Raw genomic sequence first — 23,566 nt, forward strand, 5'->3', positions numbered from 1 at the left:
GAGTAATTCACAATATTAAAAGCTGATACTGAAAACTGTAATAACAAAGTGTAATTAATTTAAAACTATATCTAGAGTCCCCATAAATCAATAAAGTTAAGTTACCTAAGGGCTGAAGTTTATCTTTTTGTACTATTCTTAGGAAATGATTTCAACTGAATGCATTTATATCAAGCTCAGCTTAACTCCAATATTTTGCTTAACAGTTGCAATACCTACATGTCAACCTTAGTCATAGCTCCAAAATGAATATAAAAAATGATAAACAGTTGAAAACACTGGTGTTCATTTGCACACATGAGTAACCCACTATTTAGGAAGCATACCTACAGCTCCATTTAAGGTCTGGAAAATTTTACATTTGTGATCCAATGTGATGTTAATAGCTTCCTAAAAATAAGAATGAAAAAAAAATATTTAAAATGCAAAAGAAACAGCAAACAACACTATCATGTTGATAAAGTTTGCTCTTTGGGGAAATATAAAGATCTGAAACACAAATTATTCCAATAAACTTCTTCAGAAAGACCCATGTTATATGTTATGTTAAGCTATTGAGGTTGGGTATTATTATTATGCAACCCAACCTCATAATTATTATTATGCAGTATCATCTGTCTGACTGCTAAAACAGGTTTATAAGAAGAGAAGCAAAAGGCAAAGGAGAAAGGGAAAGATATACCCAACTGAATGCAGAGTTCCAGATAATAGCAAGGAGAGATAAGAAAGCCTTCTTAAGTAAACAATGCAAAGAAATAAGAAAACAATACAATAGGAAAGACTAGAGATCTCTTGAAGAAAACTGGAGAAACTAAGGCAACAGTTTATGCAAAGATGGGCACAATAAAGGATAGAAATGTCCAGGACCTAACCAAAGCAGAAGATATTAAGAAGAAGTAGCAAGAATATACAGAAGAACTACACAAAAAAGGTCTTAATGACATGGATAAAAATGATAGTGTGGTCACTCATCTAGAGCCAGACATCCTGGAATGTGAAATCAAGCAGGCCTTAGGAAGCATTACTATAAACAAAGCTAGTGGAAGTGATAGAATCCCAGTTGAGCTATTTAAAATCCTAAAGGATGATTCTGTTAATGTGCTGCACTCAATATGTCTGCATATTTGGAAAACTCAGCAGTGACCACAGGACTAGAAAAGGTCAGTTTTCATTCCAATTCCAAAGACAGTCAATGCCAAAAAATGTTCAAACTACCGTACAGTTGGGCTTATTTCACATGCTAGCAAGGTAATGATCAAAATCCTTTAAGCTAGGATTCAGTTATGTGAACCGAGAACTTCCAGATGTACAAGCTGGATTTAGAAAAGGCAGAGGAACCAGAAATCAAATTGCCAACATCTGTTGGATCAAAGAAAAAGCAAGGAGATTTCAGAAAGACATCTGCTTCACTGACTACACTAAAGCTTTTGACTGTTTGGATCACAACAAACTGTGAAATATTCTTAAAGAGATGGAATACAAGACCACCTTACCTGTCTCCAAAGAAACCTGTATGCAGGTTAAAAAGCAACAGTTAGAACCAGACATGGAACAACAAACTGGTTCCAAATTGGGGAAGGAGGTCATCAAGGCTGTATATTATCACCCTGCTTATTTAACTTATATGTAGAACACATCATGCAAAATGCCAGGCTAGATGAATCACAAGCTGGAATCAAGATTGCTGGGAGAAATATCAACAACCTCAGCCCCGCAGATGATACCAATATAATGACAGAAAGTGAAGAGGAACTAAAGAGCTTCTTAATGAAGGTGAAAGAAGAAAGAGAAAAGGCTGGCTTAAATCTCAACATTTAAAAAACTAAGATCTTGACATTTGGTCCCATCAATTCATGGCAAACAGATAGGGAAAAATTGGAAACAGTGGCAAATTTTATTTTCTTTGGTTCCAAAATCACTGCAGATGGTGACTGCATCCATGAAATTAAGACACTTGCTCCCTGGAAGACAAACTAATCATTAAACATTAATTTACTTTACAACCTTATTCTCAACGGACCAATTTTTCAGCTACATTGCTCTGAAATTATATTTTTAAAATTGTCTTTGTATGCTATTACAGATGCAATGTTTGTGTTCCCTGAAAATTCATATGTTCAAGACCCAAACTTCACTCTCTATCTCTTACCTCTCTCTCCACCATGTGGAAAGAAGCAAGAAGGTGGCTGCCATCTACAAACCAAGAAGAGAGTTCTCCCCAGAATCCAACTATTCTGGCACCCTGATCTCAGACTTCTAGCCTCCAGAACTCTGAGAAAACATTTTCTGTTATTTAAGCCACCCAGTCTATGATATTTTGTTATGGCAAACCAAGCAGACTAAGACACATGCTAACCACATTAAATCTTATGCCTAGAGAAAACATAAATAGGATTTACACAACTAAAAATACTACAGACCCAGCAGTGAGATTTTAGAGGAAGCATCCTAAAGCAAAAGCAATTAAATAACACTCAGAACACTTTCACTGTGGAATTACACTCAGAAAGACAGGCATCAAGCTGCAAGGGCTAGCACGCATGCCAAGAGTAGGTTTCTCCTCTCGAATGAGAGATCAAGGCCTCAGGCTGGTTGTGTCAGGCACATAAGAGACAGTAAAAAAAAAAAAAAAAAAAAAATTAAGAATAAAGTTTCTTAAGAAGTATCTAATGAAAATATTTAGATAGTATTTATCAAAAATACAAAAGCAGACACAGTGCAAACTCACTCTAAAATATACTTTAGGGGGAGGAGCCAAGATGGCGGAGGAATAGGATGGGGAGACCACTTTCTCCCCTACAAATTCATCGAAAGAACATTTGAACGCTGAGCAAACTTCACAAAACAACTTCTGACTGCTAGCAGAAGACATCAGGCGCCCAGAAAAGCAGCCCATCATCTTCGAAAGGAGGTAGGACAAAATATAAAAGATAAAAGGAGAGACAAAAGAGCTAGGGACAGAGACCCGTCCTGGGAAGGGAGTCATAATAGAGGAAGTTTCCAAACACCAGGAAACCCTCTCACGGGCGGGTCTGGGGGAAGTTTTCGAATCTCGGAGGGCAACCTAACTGGGAGGAAAAATTAACAAAACCCACAGATTACATGCCTAAAAGCAACTCCCAGCATTAAAGTACCCCAGACGCCCGCATCCACCACCAGCAAGTGGGGGCGGAACGGAGAGGAGCAGGAGGCATTGCTTAGGGTAAGGACTGAGCCTGAATGCCCTGAGGGCAATCGGAGGGAGCTAACTTGAGATAGCAACTTAAACTGTGGGATAGCAAGAGAGAGAGAAAGAAAATTAACCGGCCCGACCACACTGCCAGCCGTTCACAGAACAAAGAGACTGAACAATTCCAGAGAAGAGCTAGCCAGCTGCAGACCGGCCCATCCCTGCCGGAGGCAGGAGGCAGAGGGGAGGGGAAAGGGGCAAACTCGGTCCCAGATGGCACCCCCTACCAAACTGCAAATAGGCCTCCAGTTTCTAACCAAAGATTTCCTGAGATTCTGGATGGTCGACATTCGCCGGGAGGGGCACGGCTAGAGGCCAGCTCCCAAGAATAGACACAAGGCGTACGCACCCGACTGTCACGCTGGGAAACTGAGGCTGGAACCGCGGAGGGGAGAAGGCGCACCACACCCGGGGAGAGTGCGCCTGTCAAGCTCCTGGTGGCCTGAGCTGCTAGGGCTGGGGAAGGCACAAAACGCAGGCCCAACCGAGTCCACACTTTTGTGGAATACCCGAAAACTGGAACCGCACGCAACACAGGGCCCGCTCCATATAGAGCAGCCAGGAGCCTGAGCAGTGTAGACGGGGAGAACACACATCCGTGAGGGGGGCAAACCCAGTGTGGCCAGAACACTGTGAGTGCTCCCCACACAGGCCAGCGATATCTGTCTGCAGCGCCCCTCCCTCCCTGCAGCGCGGCTGAACAAGCGAACTTAAACAAGAGACCACCTCCGCCCGCCTGTGTTGGGGCTGAAATTAGACACTGAAGAGACTGGCAAACAGAAGCCAAATAAACAAAGGGAACTGCTTCAGAAGGGACCAGTGCAACAGATTAAAATCCCTATAGATAACACTGACTACACCGGAGGGGGCCTACAGATATCAAGAAGCATAAGCTGGAAGGAGGAGCTATCTGAAACTGAACCAAACCCACACTGACCGCAACAGCTCCAGAGAAATTCCTAGATATATTTTTACTTTTTTTCTTTTTAATTAAAATTTTTTTCTATTCTTTTCTTTTATTATTTTTTCTCTTTTATTTTCTTTTAAAATTCCCTATTACTCCTCCATTACTCCTTAACTTTCATTTTCATTTTCATATATATTTAGTATTTTTTTAATTAGGAAAAAAATTGTTTTTTCTAGTTTTATTTTTTTTCTCTTATTTTCTTTTAAAGTCCTCTATTACTCCAACATTACTCCTTAATTTTCATTTTCATTTCACTATAACCTTGCAAAAAAAAAAGGAGAAGGCATATTTTTAAACTGAACTTCATATATATTTCTAAAATTTTTTGTGTTTTTGTTTTTGTTTTTAATATTCTACTTTTAAGAGTCTAACCTCTACCCTAGATTTTTAATCTTTGTTTTTCAGTATTTGATATCAATTTTGGACATTTAAGAATCCAATATTCAGTACCCATTTTTACTCAGGAGTGTGTTGATTACTCTCTCCCACTTTTGACTCTCCATTTTCTACCTCAGAACACCTCTATTTCCTCCCTTCCCCTTTTCTTCCCAATCAAATTCTGTGAATCTCTGTGGGTGTCTGGGCTACAGGGAACACTTTGGGAACGGAGAACTACGTAGATCTGTCTCTCTCGTCTTGAGTCCCCCTTTTTCTCCTCCTGCTCATCTCTATCTCCCTCCTTCCTCTCCTCTTCTTCATGTAACTCTGTGAACCTCTCTAGGTGAACCTCACGGTGGAAAAACTTTTCACCATTAACCTAGAAGTTTTATTATCAGTGCTGTATAGTTGGAGAAGTCTTGAGACTACTGGAAGAATAAAACTGAAATCCAGGGCAGGAGACTTAAGTCCAAAACCTGAGAACACCAGAGAACTCCTGACTACATGGAACTTTAAGTAATAAGAGACCATCCAAAAGCCTCCATACCTACACCGAAACCAACCACCACCCAAGAGCCAATAAGCTCCAGAACAAGACATACCATGCAAATTCTTTAGCAACGCAGGAACATAGACCTGAGTGTCAACATACAGGCTGCCCAAAGTCACACCTAACACATAGACCCATCTCAAAACTCATTACTGGACACTCCATTACACACCAGAGAGAAGAAATCCAGATCCACACACCAGAACACCGATGCAAGCTTCCCTAACCAGGAAACCTTGACAAGCCAATTGTCCAACCCCACCCACTGGGAGAAACCTCCACATTAAAAAGGAACCACAGACTCCCAGAATACAGAAAGGCCACTCCAGACACAGCAATCTAAACAAGATGAAAAGGCAGAGAAATACCCAACAGGTAAAGCAACATGAAAAATGCCCACCAAGTCAAACAAAAGAGGAGGAGATAGGGAATCTACCTGAAAAAGAATTTAGAATAATGATAATAAAAATGATCCAAAATCGTGAAAACAAAATGGAGTAATAGATAAATAGCCTGGAGACAAAGATTGAGAAGATGCAAGAAATGCTTAATAAGGACCTAGAAGAAATAAAAAAGAGTCAATTAAAAATGAATAACACAATAAATGAGATCAAAAACACTCTGGAGGGAACCAACAGTAGAATAACAGAGGCAGAAGACAGAATAAGTGAGGTAGAAGATAAAATGGTAGAAATAAATGAAGCAGAGAGGAAAAAAGAAAAAAGAATCAAAAGAAATGAGGACAACCTCAGGGACCTCTGGGACAATGTGAAACACCCCAACATTCGAATCATAGGAGTAACAGAAGAAGAAGACAAAAAGAAAGGCCATGAGAAAATACTCAAGGAGATAATAGCTGAAAACTTCCCTAAAATGGGGAAGGAAATAGTTACACAGATCCAAGAAACCCAGAGAGTCCCAAACAGGATAAACCCAAGGTGAAACACCCCAAGACACATATTAATCAAATTAACAAAGATCAAACACAAAGAACAAATATTAAAAGCAGCAAGGGAGAAACAACAAATAACACACAAAGGGATTCCCATAAGGATAACAGCTGATCTATCAATAGAAACCCTTCAGGCCAGAAGGGAACGGCAGGACATACTTAGAGTAATGAAAGAGAATAACCTACAACCTAGATTACTGTATCCAGCAAGGATCTCATTTAGATATGAAGGAGAATTCAAAAGCTTTACAGACAAGCAAAAGCTGAGAGAATTCAGCACCACCAAACCAGCTCTTCAACAAATGCTAAAGGATCTTCTCTAGACAGGAAACACTGAAAGGTTGTATAAACATAAACCCAAAACAACAAAGTAAATGGCAACAGGACCATACCTATCAATAATTACCTTAAATGTAAATGGGTTGAATGTCCCAACCAAAAGACAAAGACTGGCTGAATGGATACAAAAACAAGACCCCTATATATGCTGTCTACAAGAGACCCACCTCAAAACAAGGGACACATACAGACTGAAAGTGAAGGGCTGGATAAAAATATTTCATGCAAATGGAGACCACAAGAAAGCAGGAGTTGCAATACTCATATCAGATGAAATAGACTTTAAAATAAAAGCTGTAAAGAGAGACAAAGAAGGACACTACATAATGATCAAAGGATCAATCCAAGAAGAAGATATAATAATTATAAATATATATGCACCCAACATAGGAGCACCACAATATGTAAGGCAAACGCTAACGAGTATGAAAGAGGAAATTGATAGTAACACAATAATAGTGGGAGACTTTAATACCCCACTCACAACTATGGATAGATCAACTAAACAGAAAATTAACAAAGAAACTCAAACTTCAAATGACACAATGGACCAGCTAGACCTAATTGATATCTATAGGACATTTCACCCCAAAACAATCAACTTCACATTTTTCTCAAGTGCACACGGAACCTTCTGCAGAATAGATCACATCCTTGGCCATAAATCTAGCCTTGGTAAATTCAAAAAAACTGAAATCATTCCAGTCATCTTTTCTGATGACAATGCAGTAAGATTAGATCTCAATTGCAGGGAAAAAAATTATTAAAAATACAAACATATGGAAGCTAAATAACACACTTCTGAATAAACAACAAATCATAGAAGAAACCAAAAAAGAAATCAACATATGCATAGAAATGAATGAAAATGAAAACATAGCAACGCAAAACCTACAGGACACTGTAAAAGCAGTGCTAAGGGGAAGGTTCATAGCATTACAGGCTTACATCAAGAAACAAGAAAAAAGGCAAATAAATAACCTAACTCTACACCTAAAGCAACTAGAGAAGGAAGAAATGAAGAACCCCAGAGTTAGCAGAAGGAAAGAAATTTTAAAAATTAGGGCAGAAATAAATGCAAAAGAAACTAAAGAGACCATAGCAAAAATCAACAAAGCTAAAAGCTGGTTTTTTGAAAAGATAAACAAAATTGACAAACCGTTAGAAAGACTCATTAAGAAACAAAGGGAGAAGAACCAAATCTACAAAATTAGAAATGAAAATTGAGAGATCACAACAGACAACACTGAAATACAAAGGATCATAAAAGACTACTACCAGCAGCTCTACGCCAATAAAATGGACAACTTGGGAGAAATGGACAAATTCTTAGAAAAGTATAACTTTCCAAAACTGAACCGGGAAGAAATAGAAGGTCTTAACAGACCCATCACAAGCAAGGAAATCGAAACTGTAATCAGAAATCTTCCAGGAAAAAAAGTCCAGGACCAGATGGCGTCACAGCTGAATTCTACCAAAAATTTAGAGAAGAGCTAACACCTATCTTACTCAAACTCTTCCAGAAAATTGCAGATGAAGGTAGGCTTCCAAACTCATTCTATGAGGCCACCATCACCCTAATTCCAAAACCAGACAAAGATGCCACAAAAAAAGAAAACTACAGGCCAATATCACTGATGAACATAGATGCAAAAATCCTTAACAAAATTCTAGCAAACAGAATCCAACAACATATTAAAAAAAAATCATACACCACGACCAAGTGGACTTTATCCCAGGAATGCAAGGATTCTTTAATATCCACAAATCAATCAATGTACTATATCACATTAACAAATTGAAAGTTAAAAACCATATGATTATCTCAAGAGATGCAGAAAAGCCTTTGACAAAATTCAACACCCATTTATGATTAAAACTCTCCAGAAACCAGGAATAGAAGGAACATAGCTAAACATAATAAAAGCTATATATGACAAACCCACAGCAAGCATTATCCTCAATGGTGAAAAATTGAAAGCATTTCCCCTGAAATCAGGAACAAGACAAGGGTGCCCACTCTCACCACTACTATTCAACATAGGTTTAGAAGTTTTGGCCACAGCAATCAGAGCAGAAAAAGAAGTAAAAGGAATCCAGATAGGAAAAGAAGTGAAAACTCACTGTTTGCAGATGACATGATCCTCTACATAGAAAAACCTAAAGACTCTACCAGAAAATTACTAGACCTAATCAACAAATATAGTAAAATTGCAGGATATAAAATTAACACACAGAAATCCCTTGCATTCCTATACACTAACAATGAGAAAACAGAAAGAGAAATTAAGGAAACAATACCATTCACCATTGCAACAAAAAGAATAAAATACTTAGGAGTATAACTACCTAAAGAAACAAAGACCTATACATAGAAAACTATAAAACACTGATAAAAGAAATCAAAGAGGACACACACAGTTGGAGAAATATACCGTGTTCATGGATTGCAAGAATCAATATTGTCAAAATGGCTATACTACCCAAGGCAATCTATAGATTCAATGCAATCTCTATCAAGCTACCAACAGTATTTTTCACAGAACTAGAACAAATAATTTCACAATTTGTATGGAAATACAAAAAACCTCGAATAGCCAAAGCAATCTTGAGAAAGAAGAATGGAACTGGAGGAATCAACCTGCCTCACTTCAGGCTCTACTACAAAGCCACAGTCATCAAGACAGTATGGTACTGGCACAAAGACAGAAATATAGATCAATGGAACAGAATAGAAAGCCCAGAGATAAATCCACGAACCTATGGACACCTTATCTTTGACAAAGGAGGCAAGGATATACAATGGACAAAAGACAACCTCTTTAACAAGTGGTGCTGGGAAAACTGGTCAACCACTTGTAAAAGAATGAAACTAGAACACTTTCTAACACCACACACAAAAATAAACTCAAAATGGATTAAAGATCTAAATGTAAGACCAGAAACTATAAAACTCCTAGAGGAGAACATAGGCAAAACACTCTCCGACATAAATCACAGCAGGATCCTCTATGACCCACCTCCCAGAATATTGGAAATAAAAGCAAAACTAAACAAATGGGACCTAATGAAACTTAAAAGCTTTAGCACAACAAAGGAAACTATAAGCAAGGTGAAAAGACAGTCCTCAGATTGGGAGAAAATAATAGCAAATGAAGCAACAGACAAAGGATTAATCTCAAAAATAGACAAGCAACTCCTGAAGCTCAATTCCAGAAAAATAAATGACCCAATCAAAAAATGGGCCAAAGAACTAAACAGACATTTCTCCAAAGAAGACATACACATGGCTAACAAACACATGAAAAGATGTTCAACATCACTCATTATGAGAGAAATGCAAATCAAAACCACAATGAGGTACCATTACACACCAGTCAGGATGGCTGCTATCCAAAAGTCTACAAGCAATAAATGCTGGAGAGGGTGTGGAGAAAAGGGAACCCTCTTACACTGTTGGTGGGAATGCAAACTAGTACAGCCACTATGGAAAACAGTGTGGAGATTTCTTAAAAAAACTGGAATTAGAACTGCCATATGGCCCAGCAAACCCACTTCTGGGCATACACACTGAGGAAACCAGATCTGAAAGAGACACGTGCACCCCAGTGTTCATCGCAGCACTGTTTATAATAGCCAGGACATGGAAGCAACCTAGATGCCCATCAGCAGATGAATGGATAAGGAAGCTGTGGTACATATACACCATGGAATATTACTCAGCCATTAAAAAGAATGCATTTGAATCAGTTCTAATGAGATGGATGAAACTGGAGCCCATCATACAGAGTGAAGTAAGCCAGAAAGATAAAGACCAATAGAGTATACTAACACCTATATATGGAATTTAGAAAGATGGTAACAATAACCCTATATGCAAGACAGAAAAAGAGACACAGATGTACAGAACAGACTTTTGGACTCTGTGGGAGAAGGCGAGGGTGGGATGTTTCGAGAGAACAGCATTGAACCATGTATATTATCTAGGGTGAAACAGATCACCAGCCCAGGTGGGATGCATGAGACAAGTGCTCAGGGCTGGTGTACTGGGAAGACCCAGAGGAATCAGGTGGAGAGGGAGGTGGGAGGGGGGATCGGGATGGGAAATACATGTAAATCCATGGCTTATTCATGTCAATGTATGACAAAAGCCACTACAATATTGTAAAGTAATTAGCCTCCAACTAATAAAAATAAATGGAAAAAAAAATAAAATATACTTAAAAAAAAAAAAAAAAAAACTTGTTTCCTAATGACAGTACCCTGAAACACACAATTGAATAAATTTTAGCACTGTATTGATTATACAAAATAAACTTATGGAACATTAACTTATAGGTAATTATACTGAAAATAGTATCATTCAGTATCAAATTAAAGAACTTTGTTTTTACTTTTCTCCAAAGTTCCATTTAAATCAATCTCAGGAATATTGTCCTTAGGGTTTAAGGCAAGGTGCTCTAGTTCCCAACATTCTTCCCCTTAATAAGAGAATTCAGATTTTTAGTAGAACACATGTGATCAAAATAAAGAAAAAAACTCCTCTGCATTTTGTGATATGGTGTGGTGTGTGGTTTAGTCGCTAAGTCATGTCCGACACTGGCGACCCCATGGACTGTAGCCCACGAGGCTCCTCTGTCCATGGGATTTCCCAGGCAAGAATAGTGGAGGGGGTTGCCATTTCTTTCTCCAGGGATCTTCCTGACTCAGGGATCTAACCTCGGTTTCCTGCACTGCAGGCAGATTCTTTACTGACTGAACCACCAGGGAAACCCTTTCCATATTATGGGTAGCCAAACAAATATGTTCTAATCAAAGAAAAATATGAGAAAGTATTTTGTGAGACTTCCTGATAGGCTCCTTAGAATTGACACAATTGAGATGGCCCCTTATTAATTATTCTGCCTGTAAAATTGCCCAGAATATGGATCAGTGACTGGAGTGCCAGTAGCCACTTGAACCCAGATATTACGTTGAAAGTGAGAGCTATTACCTACCCTCTTCATTGGATCAATGTAAATTTTAGTGTAAAATAACTGATCATCATCATTATCCTGGAGATTCCACTGTTGAACTATACGGTTGATATAAGGAGCATAACCAATAAATCCTGCAATAGAAAAGAGAATGAATAGAGGATTTAGAATTCAAAGACCAAAACTCATGTCTGTGTTAATTTCATAGACCAGTTGCATAGATTTGTAAAGCTATTAGTCCTAATCCATAGTTTAGAATTTCACAGCTCACCATGAGAGAAATATGAGTTATTGAGTGTCCTTTGTTTCATATATAAATTCAAACAGAAAAAGCTTTTACTACCAAGTGCAAATAAAAGTCTCTCTTTGAATAAACACATTCCCCAAATTAATTTTTTAATTTATTTATTTTTAATTAAAGGACAACTGCTTTACAATATTGCATTGGTTTCTGCCATACATCAACATGAATCAGCCATAGGTACACATATGTCCCCTCCCTCTTGAACTTCCCTCCCACCTCCCGCTACATCCAACCCCTCTAGGTTGTCACAGAGCCACAGTTTGAGTTCCCTGAGTGATACAGCAAATTCTCACTAGCTATCTATTTTACATACGGCAGTGTATATGTTTCCATGCTACTACAACCCATCCATTCAACCCATCTCCCCAAATTAATTGATACAAGAGAGGGAACTAATATTTTCAAACACATGTCAGGGAAAAAAAAAGTTACTAGGAAAAAGTCAGAATCAGAAGAATTTTCTTTCTTCTGAAATGCTGTTCTTAGATCCTGTGTAAAAGATTCACTGTTTCTGGGGAAAAAAAAAAAAAATCTCTACTACAGTGGTTTTGATGTCAGTGCCAGAGATGTTAACGCAATCAAAAGAATGTTGGATTTGTCACTGACTGCAAACATCCCAAAGAAATTTTATATCTAGGACATTTTGGGAATTTTTCCTTCACTGAGCTAGTCATTACTATGTCTGCTAAACCATTTTCTGGCTAGGTTTTGTCATGGTCTGGAAAAAGGAAGTCTAAAATTGGATTTTTTACCTTGGCCTTAGAGCACAAGCATTAAATATGCCAACAACAGTTGTCTATAAAAGACACAGACAGCAGGATCATTTTTCCCGTGTTTGAGTCTCCCTCTGAATCTCAGAAATGCAGCCAAGCTGCTATGTTTCACTGATATACAATACTTTTTAACAAGGAGCAATTTCACTCCTGAGAATTGAAAAGAAATCTAACTTATTATCCTCAAAATTAAAATGTTCTCATAGTAATAAAAGAATTAAAAGAAATAGGCAGGAATATTAACTAGAGAAAACAAGACAAAACGAAAACATGACTAAATCAATCACTCGTGGCTCATTTTTTCCTCATTTTTGCCAAATTAGAAAAATCCTAAAACACTGAAAAATATATATTTTTTAACTCTTAAAACAAATCTGTGATTAAAAAAACATGTCTAAGCAGCAACATATGACATTTTCCAATGGTTTATGTTACTGTTTTTCAAAAATTATGTTTCCTTATCCTTTTTATAAATTACAAATGTCCTTAAAAATGAGAAGGAACTACTTTTATTTTCATAGCATGTGATATATAGTTTATGGTTTACATTTTTCTATTAAACTGCCATATTATTTCAGAAGAGTAAAGTTTCTAATATTCCACCATTTTCCTCATAAGGAAACATGTTTACTCTCCATGATGATTTTTTTAACTAAATGAGGTACACACAAACAAAATTCATATCTGTTAAATAACTCTATGTATCATTCATAAATTTACATAAACTTTATTGAATATACTTAGATTTTCTAGCATTTCTTTAATTATTCTGACTACAGAAAGAATAAGGATGATGTTCTGATATCCCTGTCTGATCACTTTTGGGCTTCCCTGGTAGCTCAGATGGTAAAGAATTTGCCTGCAAGGCAGGATACCTGGGTTCGATCCCTGAGTCAGGAAGATCCCCTGGAGCAGGTAATGGAAACCCACTCCAGTATTCCTGCCTGGGGAATCCCATGGTCAGAGGGGCCTGTGGGCCGCTGTCCATGGGGGTCACACAGAGTCGGACACGACTGAAGCGACTTGGCATGCGTGCATGCATTGGAGAAGGAAATGGCAACCCACTCCAGTACCCTTGCCTGGAGAATCCTACGGACAGGGGAGCCTGGTGGGCTGCCTTCTACAAGGTTCTACGGAGTCCGGCACGACCGAAGCGACTTAGCAGCAGCAGCAGCAGCAGCAGAACATGATCACTTTCTCACTTATAAACACATTCTCCTTAATTAAACTTGCTCTCAAAGGCACTCGCTAGTTTTGCTGTTTCCAAAGTACTGTGCCTCTGTTTGAAATTGAGATTTGAGTAAATATTTCACTATCTAGATTTTACATATATTATGTTTCACTAAGCATGTCATTTTTAGAAAAACTAATAAATACAAAGTAAAACTCATCCCAGAATTCCATAGCTAGGTGGCTTTTAATCTATCTAGGACTTAGGGTAAAAGATAAGCCATGTGTCACTGAGGGTCTGACAGTTGGGAGCAAATGGAGCTCTCATTCTCATTTAAAATTGCCCAGACAGAGAAGTCAAAAGCAGGCAGCCATCTGTACTGTAAATTTAAGAGGACAGTGTGAACAATATGAGAAACCCTAGGTTCTGACTTGAATGTTGAAGTAAAACCCAAAGATGGTAGATAAGTTAGGAGAAAAAGAAAATGGTTAGGAGATCCCCAAAACCTTGAACAAAAAATGTACTGAAGAGAAAAAAAGTGAGCTGAAACTTGGCAGTACACACTAAGATTTAAGGTTTCAGAAGAGCAAATTTATATGGGCTGACGGAGTTCCAAAGAATCACCATGGAAATGGGTTTCTAAAAGAAAATGCAGGTGAGTAGAACTGTAACTAAGTTACTTGTCAAAAGTTTCATATACAAAAGTAACTGAGTGAAGTCTAGAACCCAGATCTACTATCTCAAACAGCACTTATTTGAACTGGCCTGAATACAATCGGTTATTTTATGTAATTTACAATTAAATCTGTTTTCCCAGTGTGGCTTGCAATTTCCACCCAACATTGTTTCTCTGACAAGTTACCTGTCCTATATCCATGTTTTCTGGCCATATTTTTATATTAATCTCAGTCTAAAGAAATAAAATAATGTCTAAAGTCAAACTTCATTTTATTTTTTGATTGGGAGGGGGAAACTTGATCATTTATTTCTTAATTCATAGTGGTATAGCTAAGGCAGGACTTTAAGTTCACCTAGGCACTCAATGTTGAATCTTTTTGACTAGGGATTTCAAGACAAATCATTTGCTCTGATATATTTAAAATAAGAAAATAAAAGTGAAAGAAAGCCAAAATGTTAGTCGCTCAGTTGTGTCTGACTCTTTGCAACCCATGAACTATAGCCCACCAGGCTCTTCTGTCCATGGGATTCTCCAGGCAAGAATACTGGAGTGGGTTGCCATGCCCTTCTCCAGGGGATCTTCCTGACCCAGGGATCAAACCTGGATCTCCTGCATTGGCAGGCAGATTCTCTACCATCTGAGTCACCAGGCCATTTGTTTAAAATATAGATAAAGTTAATGCCTATTTGTTAAAGCTACTCAAGTGTAGCTTGCACTCTTTCCTAAGTAAGGGAATTTACTAAGCCTGTTAACCTAGAGCCAGAAAATTCTTAATGAAATTATAGTCAGAAGACCAGAATCCCTGTAGTTTTTCCTTTAATAAGTGAATGCCTATTGGAGAAGTCACTTAAATTAGGGAAACATGGTTTTCTCACTTATAATGTAGAAATAATAACATTTACACATAAATAACATTTACACTAGTAATAACCCATTACTAGTATTTTTAGGAGCATCATATAATACATGAGAAAATGCTTTGTCAACTATAAAATGCACTGTGAATTTAAACAGATATAATTTTTCCATAGTAATAAGAAGATAATGGTTATTTAAAACATATCTATAGTTATATTTTTTTTAAAAGGTGGTCTCATCAATATTTTAATCTATGACTCGCATTATACTTTTCTTCCAGTATCTTACTCACCTCCTGAATTCAGGTAGCGTTTCCCAATGTGCACAATGGGATACTTGTCTGCTAGTCTTTTATCTGGCCACAGAATTCCATCAGCTGCAAAGACCACTTTGTGGTTTGACTTTTGAAACTTTTTTAGAACTTCTTCTGGACCACCAGCAAATATAACATTAAAGCTGTTCGATGAGAGGGGAAAAAAAGAAATTTTAAAATACAGTTGTCAAAATTTAGAGATATAAACCAAGAGATTATTATTCTCTAATAAAAATGAGAATTTAGAATCCAACATCAAATTAATTCCAACTATTTGCAGAGTAAACCAAACAAGTTTCCCTCAACTGAAATTATATGGAATGTATTATTAGTGTTTAAGTTACATTGGCAATGAAGTCCAAATAAAAGACAGCTTTTTTAGTATTAGTCTTAATTTTTTCAATAATCATTTACTCTCCAAAATCAAAATTCCAAAAGTGTTGAAAAGTTTAAAATCAATAACTTGTTGTATGACATAGTAGATGTGCTATTACTGACAGAGGCTGCCATTGTAACTGCCTAATATTTCTTTTTAATTTGTACTCATCTATATAATAATTTTTGCAGATTTCATTACCTTTGACAAAATGTTTCTACCTACCAAGTGTCATCAGTATAAATTTAAATTTGAATAACTATTTAGCCTGAAGTCCTAAAATAAATGCATACAGACATGTATCTTTTTAAAGCCCAATATATTTTAAAATGTTAAAAATTAAATTTATAGTTTCATTGATTCTTCTGAAGACTGTATTACCCACAGTTCATCCATAGAATCACAATGACTTATAATATGAAACGCAACACACACTACCTGTTTCCTCTCTTCAATAAGTTCTCTATTTTTGCTACAACCACAAATTCTTCTGCATCTTTTTTAACATTAGAGTACCTCAAAACCAAAGATGATAATTTCATGACCTGACATCCCAGGTGGCAAGCAAGAAGAGTAAACAAATGCTCTTTAATTCAGCACCAGGCCTTCCTAATAGCCAGTAGTTCAAATGCACTTCTGTGATACCTGAAGTGGTGCAGAGGCAGGAAGGGGATACCAGCAAGGAAGGATTGGGGAAGTTGTTGGGTTTTTTTTTTTTTTTTTTTTTTTGGCTACACCATGCTGCATGCAGGATCTTAGTTCCCCCACCAGGGACCAAACCCATGCCCACTGCAGTGGAAGTGCACAGTCTTAACCACTGGACCACTAAGGAAGCCCCTGCTATGATATTTGAATTGGGGAGTAAGGAGGCTGTTCCTCACACTTTGCCAGACTTGCTCTTGAGGAGTCTGTTAATATGCTAAGATAGTAGTATGTATCAGGCAACATTTATTAACTTTCTGTACATGAATTTGGGCTTCCCCCCCATGGCTCAGCTGGTAAAGAATCTGTCTGCCAATGCAGGTGATGCAGGAAACATGGGTTCAATCTCTGGGTCAGGAAGATTCCCTGAAGAAGGAAATGGCAATCCACTCATGTTCTTGCCTGGAAAATTCCATGGACAGAAGAGCCTAGCTGGCTACAGTCCATGAGGTCGCAAAGAGTTGGACATGACTGAGCATACATGCCTATACATGATTTATTTCATCAAAATAAAACACCTCATATGAGATATGCTTCTCATATCTATAGAAGCAAAAATCCAATGAAACTTTATAAAATTACTTTAGCAAGAACACATGTGTGGAAGAGACGCTGACTCCCATCTACACTCCTGTGCGTTTATTTTAATAATGGAATCCCCATATGTTAATTGGGCACATGGCTAAAGACTACTCTGAAGCCTGACCATTACACATGACCAAGTCTGTCCAGTGGAATGTGAGTGGAACTGGTGTGTTCATACAACCTCCAAGTCCTGGGCTTTAAAAAGGAAGCTGCCTACCCTCTGTTCTTCTTTCCCTTTCATGGTGAACCAGGCTTTACAAATAAAAATTACTTGACATATTCACTCCCACCAGATAGTCCACTTCTGAATCTTTTTTTTTTTTTTAAAGAAGATTGAAATGTTGCTAATGTGAAACTAAATTTAGCAATTATGCCTAGGCAATTTTTAAAACTTAGTAAAAGTAAAGTTGAATTCAGAGAGCTACACCATTTTTTTTTCATTCTAAATTGTCCTAGAGAATTTAAATTTTATCATTGCTTTTTATGTTACAAAAAAACTTCAAAATTAAAACATATCTATCTATATATATACACATATGTGTGTGTATACACATATGTGTGTGTATCTATATATATACACATATGTGTGTGTATATATATACACATATGTGTGTGTGTATATATATACACACACACACAAACATATTTGACATAATTTTTTCTTTCTTTTAGAATCAATGGGTAGAAAATTTTTAATACTGTTAATAACATAATCATAAAGTGATTCAGTTCACACAATCTGAAGTCTAACAGATGGGTTTCTAATTCTAATTCCAGCTCTATCACTTGCTATCTGAGTAACCATAGGAAAGTTAGTAACAAACTCTTTATGCTTCTGTTGCTTGAAGCATAAAATGATGGGGAAAGTAGTGCTTATATCTCATCAAGCTATTGTTACAAAAATTAAAAATTAACACCACAATAATCTTTCAAAAAAGTTAACAAAATTAACATTTTTGTTACTATAGGAAAGGAACCTGAAGAAATGAGAGGTAGGACAAAAACTTACTTTCAAATTTACACAAGCCTGTACTTTTAAATAATTTTATTTTCAGCCAAATACACATTTTAAGGTAAATTTTAAATCAGAATAAATTTGTTTTGACTAAAACCTCAAGCCAACTCCCCTCCATGTTTATTTGAAAAACTAAATTAATCTGACTTCACAAAATATTTATATAAATATTTCTCTTTTTCTTATAAATAAGTACAACTGATTTCATAAGTATGACCACTTTAGATTTCTGCCTTGTAGGATAACCCTATCTTTTCTAACAGGGTATTTTCCTCCAGACTACTAGTTGCTGATATAATTTTCTTTTTTAAATACTGAAGATTAGGAAATAAAACTAGCTTTATAAGACCAGTTACCAGGGTAACTAAGCCCTGAGAGGTAAGGCAAATAAAACAAACCCTCTGAGGTACAGGACCCCATAAACTGTCTGGAGAGATGGATAAAAAGAGCTCTTTATGTCAGAGAATCATATGATTGGAGACTTGGACCAAACTGATTCAGATATTTTGCAGGTAGCATCATGTATTCAAACTTTCCTGGTGGCTCAAAGGTAAAGAATCTGCCTGTCAATGCAGGGAACACAGGTTTTATCCCTGGGTTGGCAAGATCCCCTGGAGGAGGCCACAGCAACCCACTTCAATATTCTTGCCTGGGAAATTCCATGGATGGAGGAGCCTGGCAAGCTACAGTCCATGGAGTCGCAAAAGAGTCAGACACAACTTAGAAACTAAACAACAACAAATAACATGTATTCGAAGTTATAAAGGTACAGTTGGCAAATGATTGTTTTGTCTTTGTAACACCAGCGAAGGACTTAATATCTCCACAGTATATCTCAAACTATTAGCAAAAGTCAACAGCTTGAAAAGGAGGAGTTGTGGGCAACTTGTACTCTGATAATTTCACAATTTTATAAGTAGGTATTACCTTTATAACAAAAAGCAATTCCTATAGATCAAAATGTAAGCAAAAATTCTCTTCACATGATTCAAGTAAGGATTTGACTTTGAATAAAAATTTAAGGTTGTTGAAACTTTCTCACTTCATTCTAGTAGCACTGCTATTTCTGTGTTGAAGTACTTTAAAAAAGTTTTTTTGAACGGATTTAAAACTTTTCAAAGGGCAAGAAAGTTTTTCTACTTAAAATGACGTTGGTCACATCAACTCAAAAGGTCAAACTTTTTTAAAAATGCCCAAAACGGTCATAAAAATAATGCTCATAGGAACTTGATACATTTAAATGTGAAGAATAAGATAAAACTTTCCACAGTTCACTGTGGTAAATATTCCTGGGTCCTGCAAAAACCATAAAGTTGTCACCTTATGTGGTCATTCTGAGTCCTCTACCAGGCACGTCAGTGTTCTATCTCAGACAGGTCACTGAAACTTTTACAAGCATTTGTCCTTCTGCATTCCCTATTTCTGTGGCAGGATCAACCATACAGTCACTCAAGTTGAAAATCCTTTATTCAGCGCTGCCTCTTCCCTTTCCATGGCCTCTCTCATCAAATCTTTCTCCATAACCCATTGATTCCATCTACTTAATCTATTTAGAATTTAAAGCCGCTCCACTGCCACTAGAAGACACTGGACTAGACTAATTCAAAAATCTTATAAGCCTCCCCATCACCCATCCCCTCCAATAAGGACCATCTGACAAACTCTCCTGAAAGCCTTTCTGTGCCAGTCCCTTGACTGGATCAGTCCCTTGACTGGATCAGAACTATGGTCTAAAGCGGGACTTAGCAAATATTTACTATCTAGCCTTTTAGAGAAAATTCCTTAGGCTTTGAGGGCAATATGGTCTCTGCTGGATGACTCAACTCTGCCATTGTGGTACAACACAGCCATAGGCAATATGTAAATAACTGAGCACACTTGTGCTACAACAAAAGTATTTACAGAAAAGAGCCTGGGCCAGATCACAGCCTAACAAACCCTGGCCTGTAAAATAAAATCTAAATGAATCAGACTCACATTAACTTTCCATTAAATAATCTGTTCCGAAGTCACACTGAATTATTTAATCTGTCTTCCATGTCTTTAATCATAATGTTTCATCAGCTTAGCACATCTTTTCCCAATCAGATTCAAACCACTCACCCTCATCCAAATCTCACCTCCTCTACAAACCTCTACGTGAGCAGCATAAATGGAAAAGATCATTTCCATCCTCTTAATCCCCACAACTCTTTTCCTCTCTTTTTCCACAGAATGTGTCATTTTCTATTTGTCATGGACAGGGAAGACTGGCATGCTGCATGCAGTCCATGGGGTCGCAAAGAGTTGGACACGACCGAGTGACTGAACTGAGCTGAACTGAACTTCATGCTGGCAGTGACTATTTATACTAGACTACATTGTCTTCCTTCACATGCCAAATACATGACTTTATTCATCTGTGTATTATTCACCTAAGTCAGAGAGGAAAACAGCAGAAGTGTTTCCTAATCTTATTTATTTGTTCCTCCCCAACCCACACTTTATTCATCAGTACTGATATGAATTTAAGCCAAAAGTTATGATTACCTAAACTATTAGCAGCTGGTTTTTAAAAGCTTAAAGTCTAATGAAGCATGCAAGAAGCAATACACCTGATAATTCTCTCTTTAATCATGTCTTCATCTTAAATACATATCTATATTTTTCAGAGATAATTGATGCTAAAAACAATACTATAGAACCACTCCCCCTTCATTTTCATAAAGCAGTTGAAAATGTCTACTCAGTTGAACTTGCTGAATAAATTACAAAATAATCACAAGAGAAATGATTAAATTTATCGTAGGGATTTCGAAGGAAGGGGAAAGAATAAACTTGGACAAAGTAGGGACTATTTTAAAAACAACTACTGGGAGGATTTTTTTTAATGGTACCGTAATTTCATTTTCTGAATATAATACTCCTACCGAGGCTGGGCTGAGGTAGGGGTCAAATGAGGACACTGCCCAGGTGGAGAGTCATTTTCTCCAGACAGTTTCCTGAGAGTAGCCAAGTCCTGCGGTAACTCCCAGCAGGCAGGGCAGCCAAGGAGACACCGTGGCAAGACCTCAAGCTGTTCACGCTGCTAGCGATCGGTGTGACCACGGGTCGTCATCACTCGGTGCCTCTGCATCAGCCTCTTTACTTGTGAAATAAATGGTTAAATGAAAATCTCCCTCTAATTTTAAATGATAGTTAAACTTATCTCTGCAACACTAGAACTTTCCAATCTGATGCATACTTAGTGCCCAGTAAGTATGGTAAAGAACCTGCCTACCAACGCAGGAGACGTGAGACTCGGGTTTGATCCCGAGGTCAGGAAGATCCTCTTGAGGAAGGCATGGCAATCTCCTCCAGCATTCTTGCCTGGAGAATCCCATGAACAGAGTAGCCTGGCAGGCTACAGTCCATAGGGTCACACAGAATCAGACACAACTGAAGTGACAGCACACACACATGTGCACACACAACTAAGTGTTCGTTGAATCAGTGAAGAAAGCAAGAAGCTTTTTTTCAATCCCCAGCATTTATTATTATGTAGCTATAATAATATTATTATTATGTAGTATTATAATATTACTACATATTATATGCAATATACTATATACAATAATATATACATATTATTATGTAATGTTACATTATTATTATGTAATATTAGTATTATTATGTAGCTACGCCAGAAAACACATACAAAGCTGTGGATAGAAAAGCCTATCCAGAGGGCAAGATTTCTGTCCCAGTCAACCCCTGCCCCACCACCAATATAGCCATAGCAGCTAGCACCATATTTTACACAGTCACAGATGCTTAATAATACATATTTACTCAAAAAAAAAAAAAAGATTCAAGGAGTAGGTAATCTGGTTTGTAGATAATCTAGTTTGGGGAAAATCTGGTTTATGTCTACACACAAAAAGTAGACAAATTAGTACCATTTATCTAGCAATATATAAACAACCAATCCTTCTTTTGTATACAGTCTGGTTCTTCCTTATTCCAACATACCCACTAATATAGTCAGTAAACACTAATAAGAACATTTGAACAATTTTTTAAAAAAGTCATTCATTTCCCATGTAATTCCTAATCATACTTCACATCATGGATGAGCCTGAAGGCAATGCAGTATGTTTAAGTGACAGCTAAAGGTTTTAACCTTTGCTTCAAAAACAAGGGAAAACATTAAAAAGCCATGTAGAAACTGAAAACTCTGATGTGTTTTGGCTTTCCTTCATACTAATATAATGAAATATTGTCCATTGCTAATGACTAGGTTCTTTGTGTCTGCACACCTCATTGACAAGAAGTCTATCAAATAAATCTGCCATAATTAGTTAAAATTACAGCCATCAATCTTAAAAAGCTTTGCTTTCAGAGAAATCTTACTCTGTCTTCTGTATAAACTATGTGTGTTAGTTAGCTGCTCAGTCGTGTCCAACTCTTTGCGACCCCATGGACAGCAGCCCACCAGGCTCCTCTGTCCATGGGGTTCTCCAGGCAAGAATACTGGAGTGGGTTGTCATTTCCCACTAAACTATTCCCAATAAACTATTTGCCAATAAACTATCAAAGGCAATATAAAATGTAGGCATATTGGGAATGTAGCTCAAATTATGAAAGATACAACATGGTTATTTCATAGAATAAAATAAGATAGGATCTGGTCACCTATAGAATTTTAATAAATACAAATTATATTTCTTATAACAATGACAAAATCATAAAAACTATGTTCACAAACGATTAGCAAAATGATCCAATAAAACACTCTTCCCCAATTTTCTAAAAGTAAATGATTCTGAAGAGATTACGCCAATGTTTGACCATGAAAATAAATTTTTCGTTTAAATTAGGTCAGTTCAGTTTTGTCTGCAGAACTAGTACAATATGAGATTCCTTCACAGTGGGATCTTTGTGGATCTCTTTTTCTATAGTGTTAAGTTCAGTACCTGGGTCAAAGTTTTTGCTCAAGACATGTATTCTGAATACCAAGTGAAAAATCTGCTCACTGATGTCACTTTTTCTAATATTGAATTAGAAGCTAAAAGAAACAAACATTGGTCAACACAGGAAAGATCAAAAGCAGCAGCAGCATTTACATAGTTTCTAACCAACAATCAATTTTTAAAATAATTTCTATCTTTGAGATTTAGAGAGTTTGGATGCTTTGCTGCCTTTATAAGTCATTTCATTTCTCCAAATGAATGAAAAAAAAATCTTTACAAATAGTTTTAAAGCATCCATCATACTTCTGCCTCTTGAAAAATGCTTCTCCGTCTTTTAATGCCATTCTCTCTTAGCTAGTATTTATTGATTCCTTGCTAAATATCCTGACAATATTCAAATCAGGTATAACCCTCAGTTTTACTATCTGAAGCATAAAAACAATTACAATTCAATATGATAAGTGAACA

At 37.0% G+C, this 23,566-nt stretch overlaps 1 protein-coding gene across 2 annotated transcripts in view; it reads right to left on the minus strand.

Moving 5' to 3' along the window:
• Positions 1-23,566, minus strand: part of PLOD2 (procollagen-lysine,2-oxoglutarate 5-dioxygenase 2) — a 124,752-nt gene that overhangs the window by 37,353 nt on the left and 63,833 nt on the right. For both annotated transcript variants that reach the window (XM_043875219.1, XM_043875218.1), the window contains exons 4-6: positions 15,469-15,632; positions 11,413-11,525; positions 327-390 (exon numbers count right to left, since the gene is read on the minus strand). In XM_043875219.1, the coding sequence (XP_043731154.1) occupies positions 327-390; positions 11,413-11,525; positions 15,469-15,632 (341 nt within the window). The remainder of the gene's footprint in view (positions 1-326; positions 391-11,412; positions 11,526-15,468; positions 15,633-23,566) is intronic.

The sequence above is a fragment of the Cervus elaphus genome, chromosome 19 (assembly GCF_910594005.1).
Source record: "Cervus elaphus chromosome 19, mCerEla1.1, whole genome shotgun sequence".
NCBI classification, from domain to species: domain Eukaryota; kingdom Metazoa; phylum Chordata; class Mammalia; order Artiodactyla; family Cervidae; genus Cervus; species Cervus elaphus.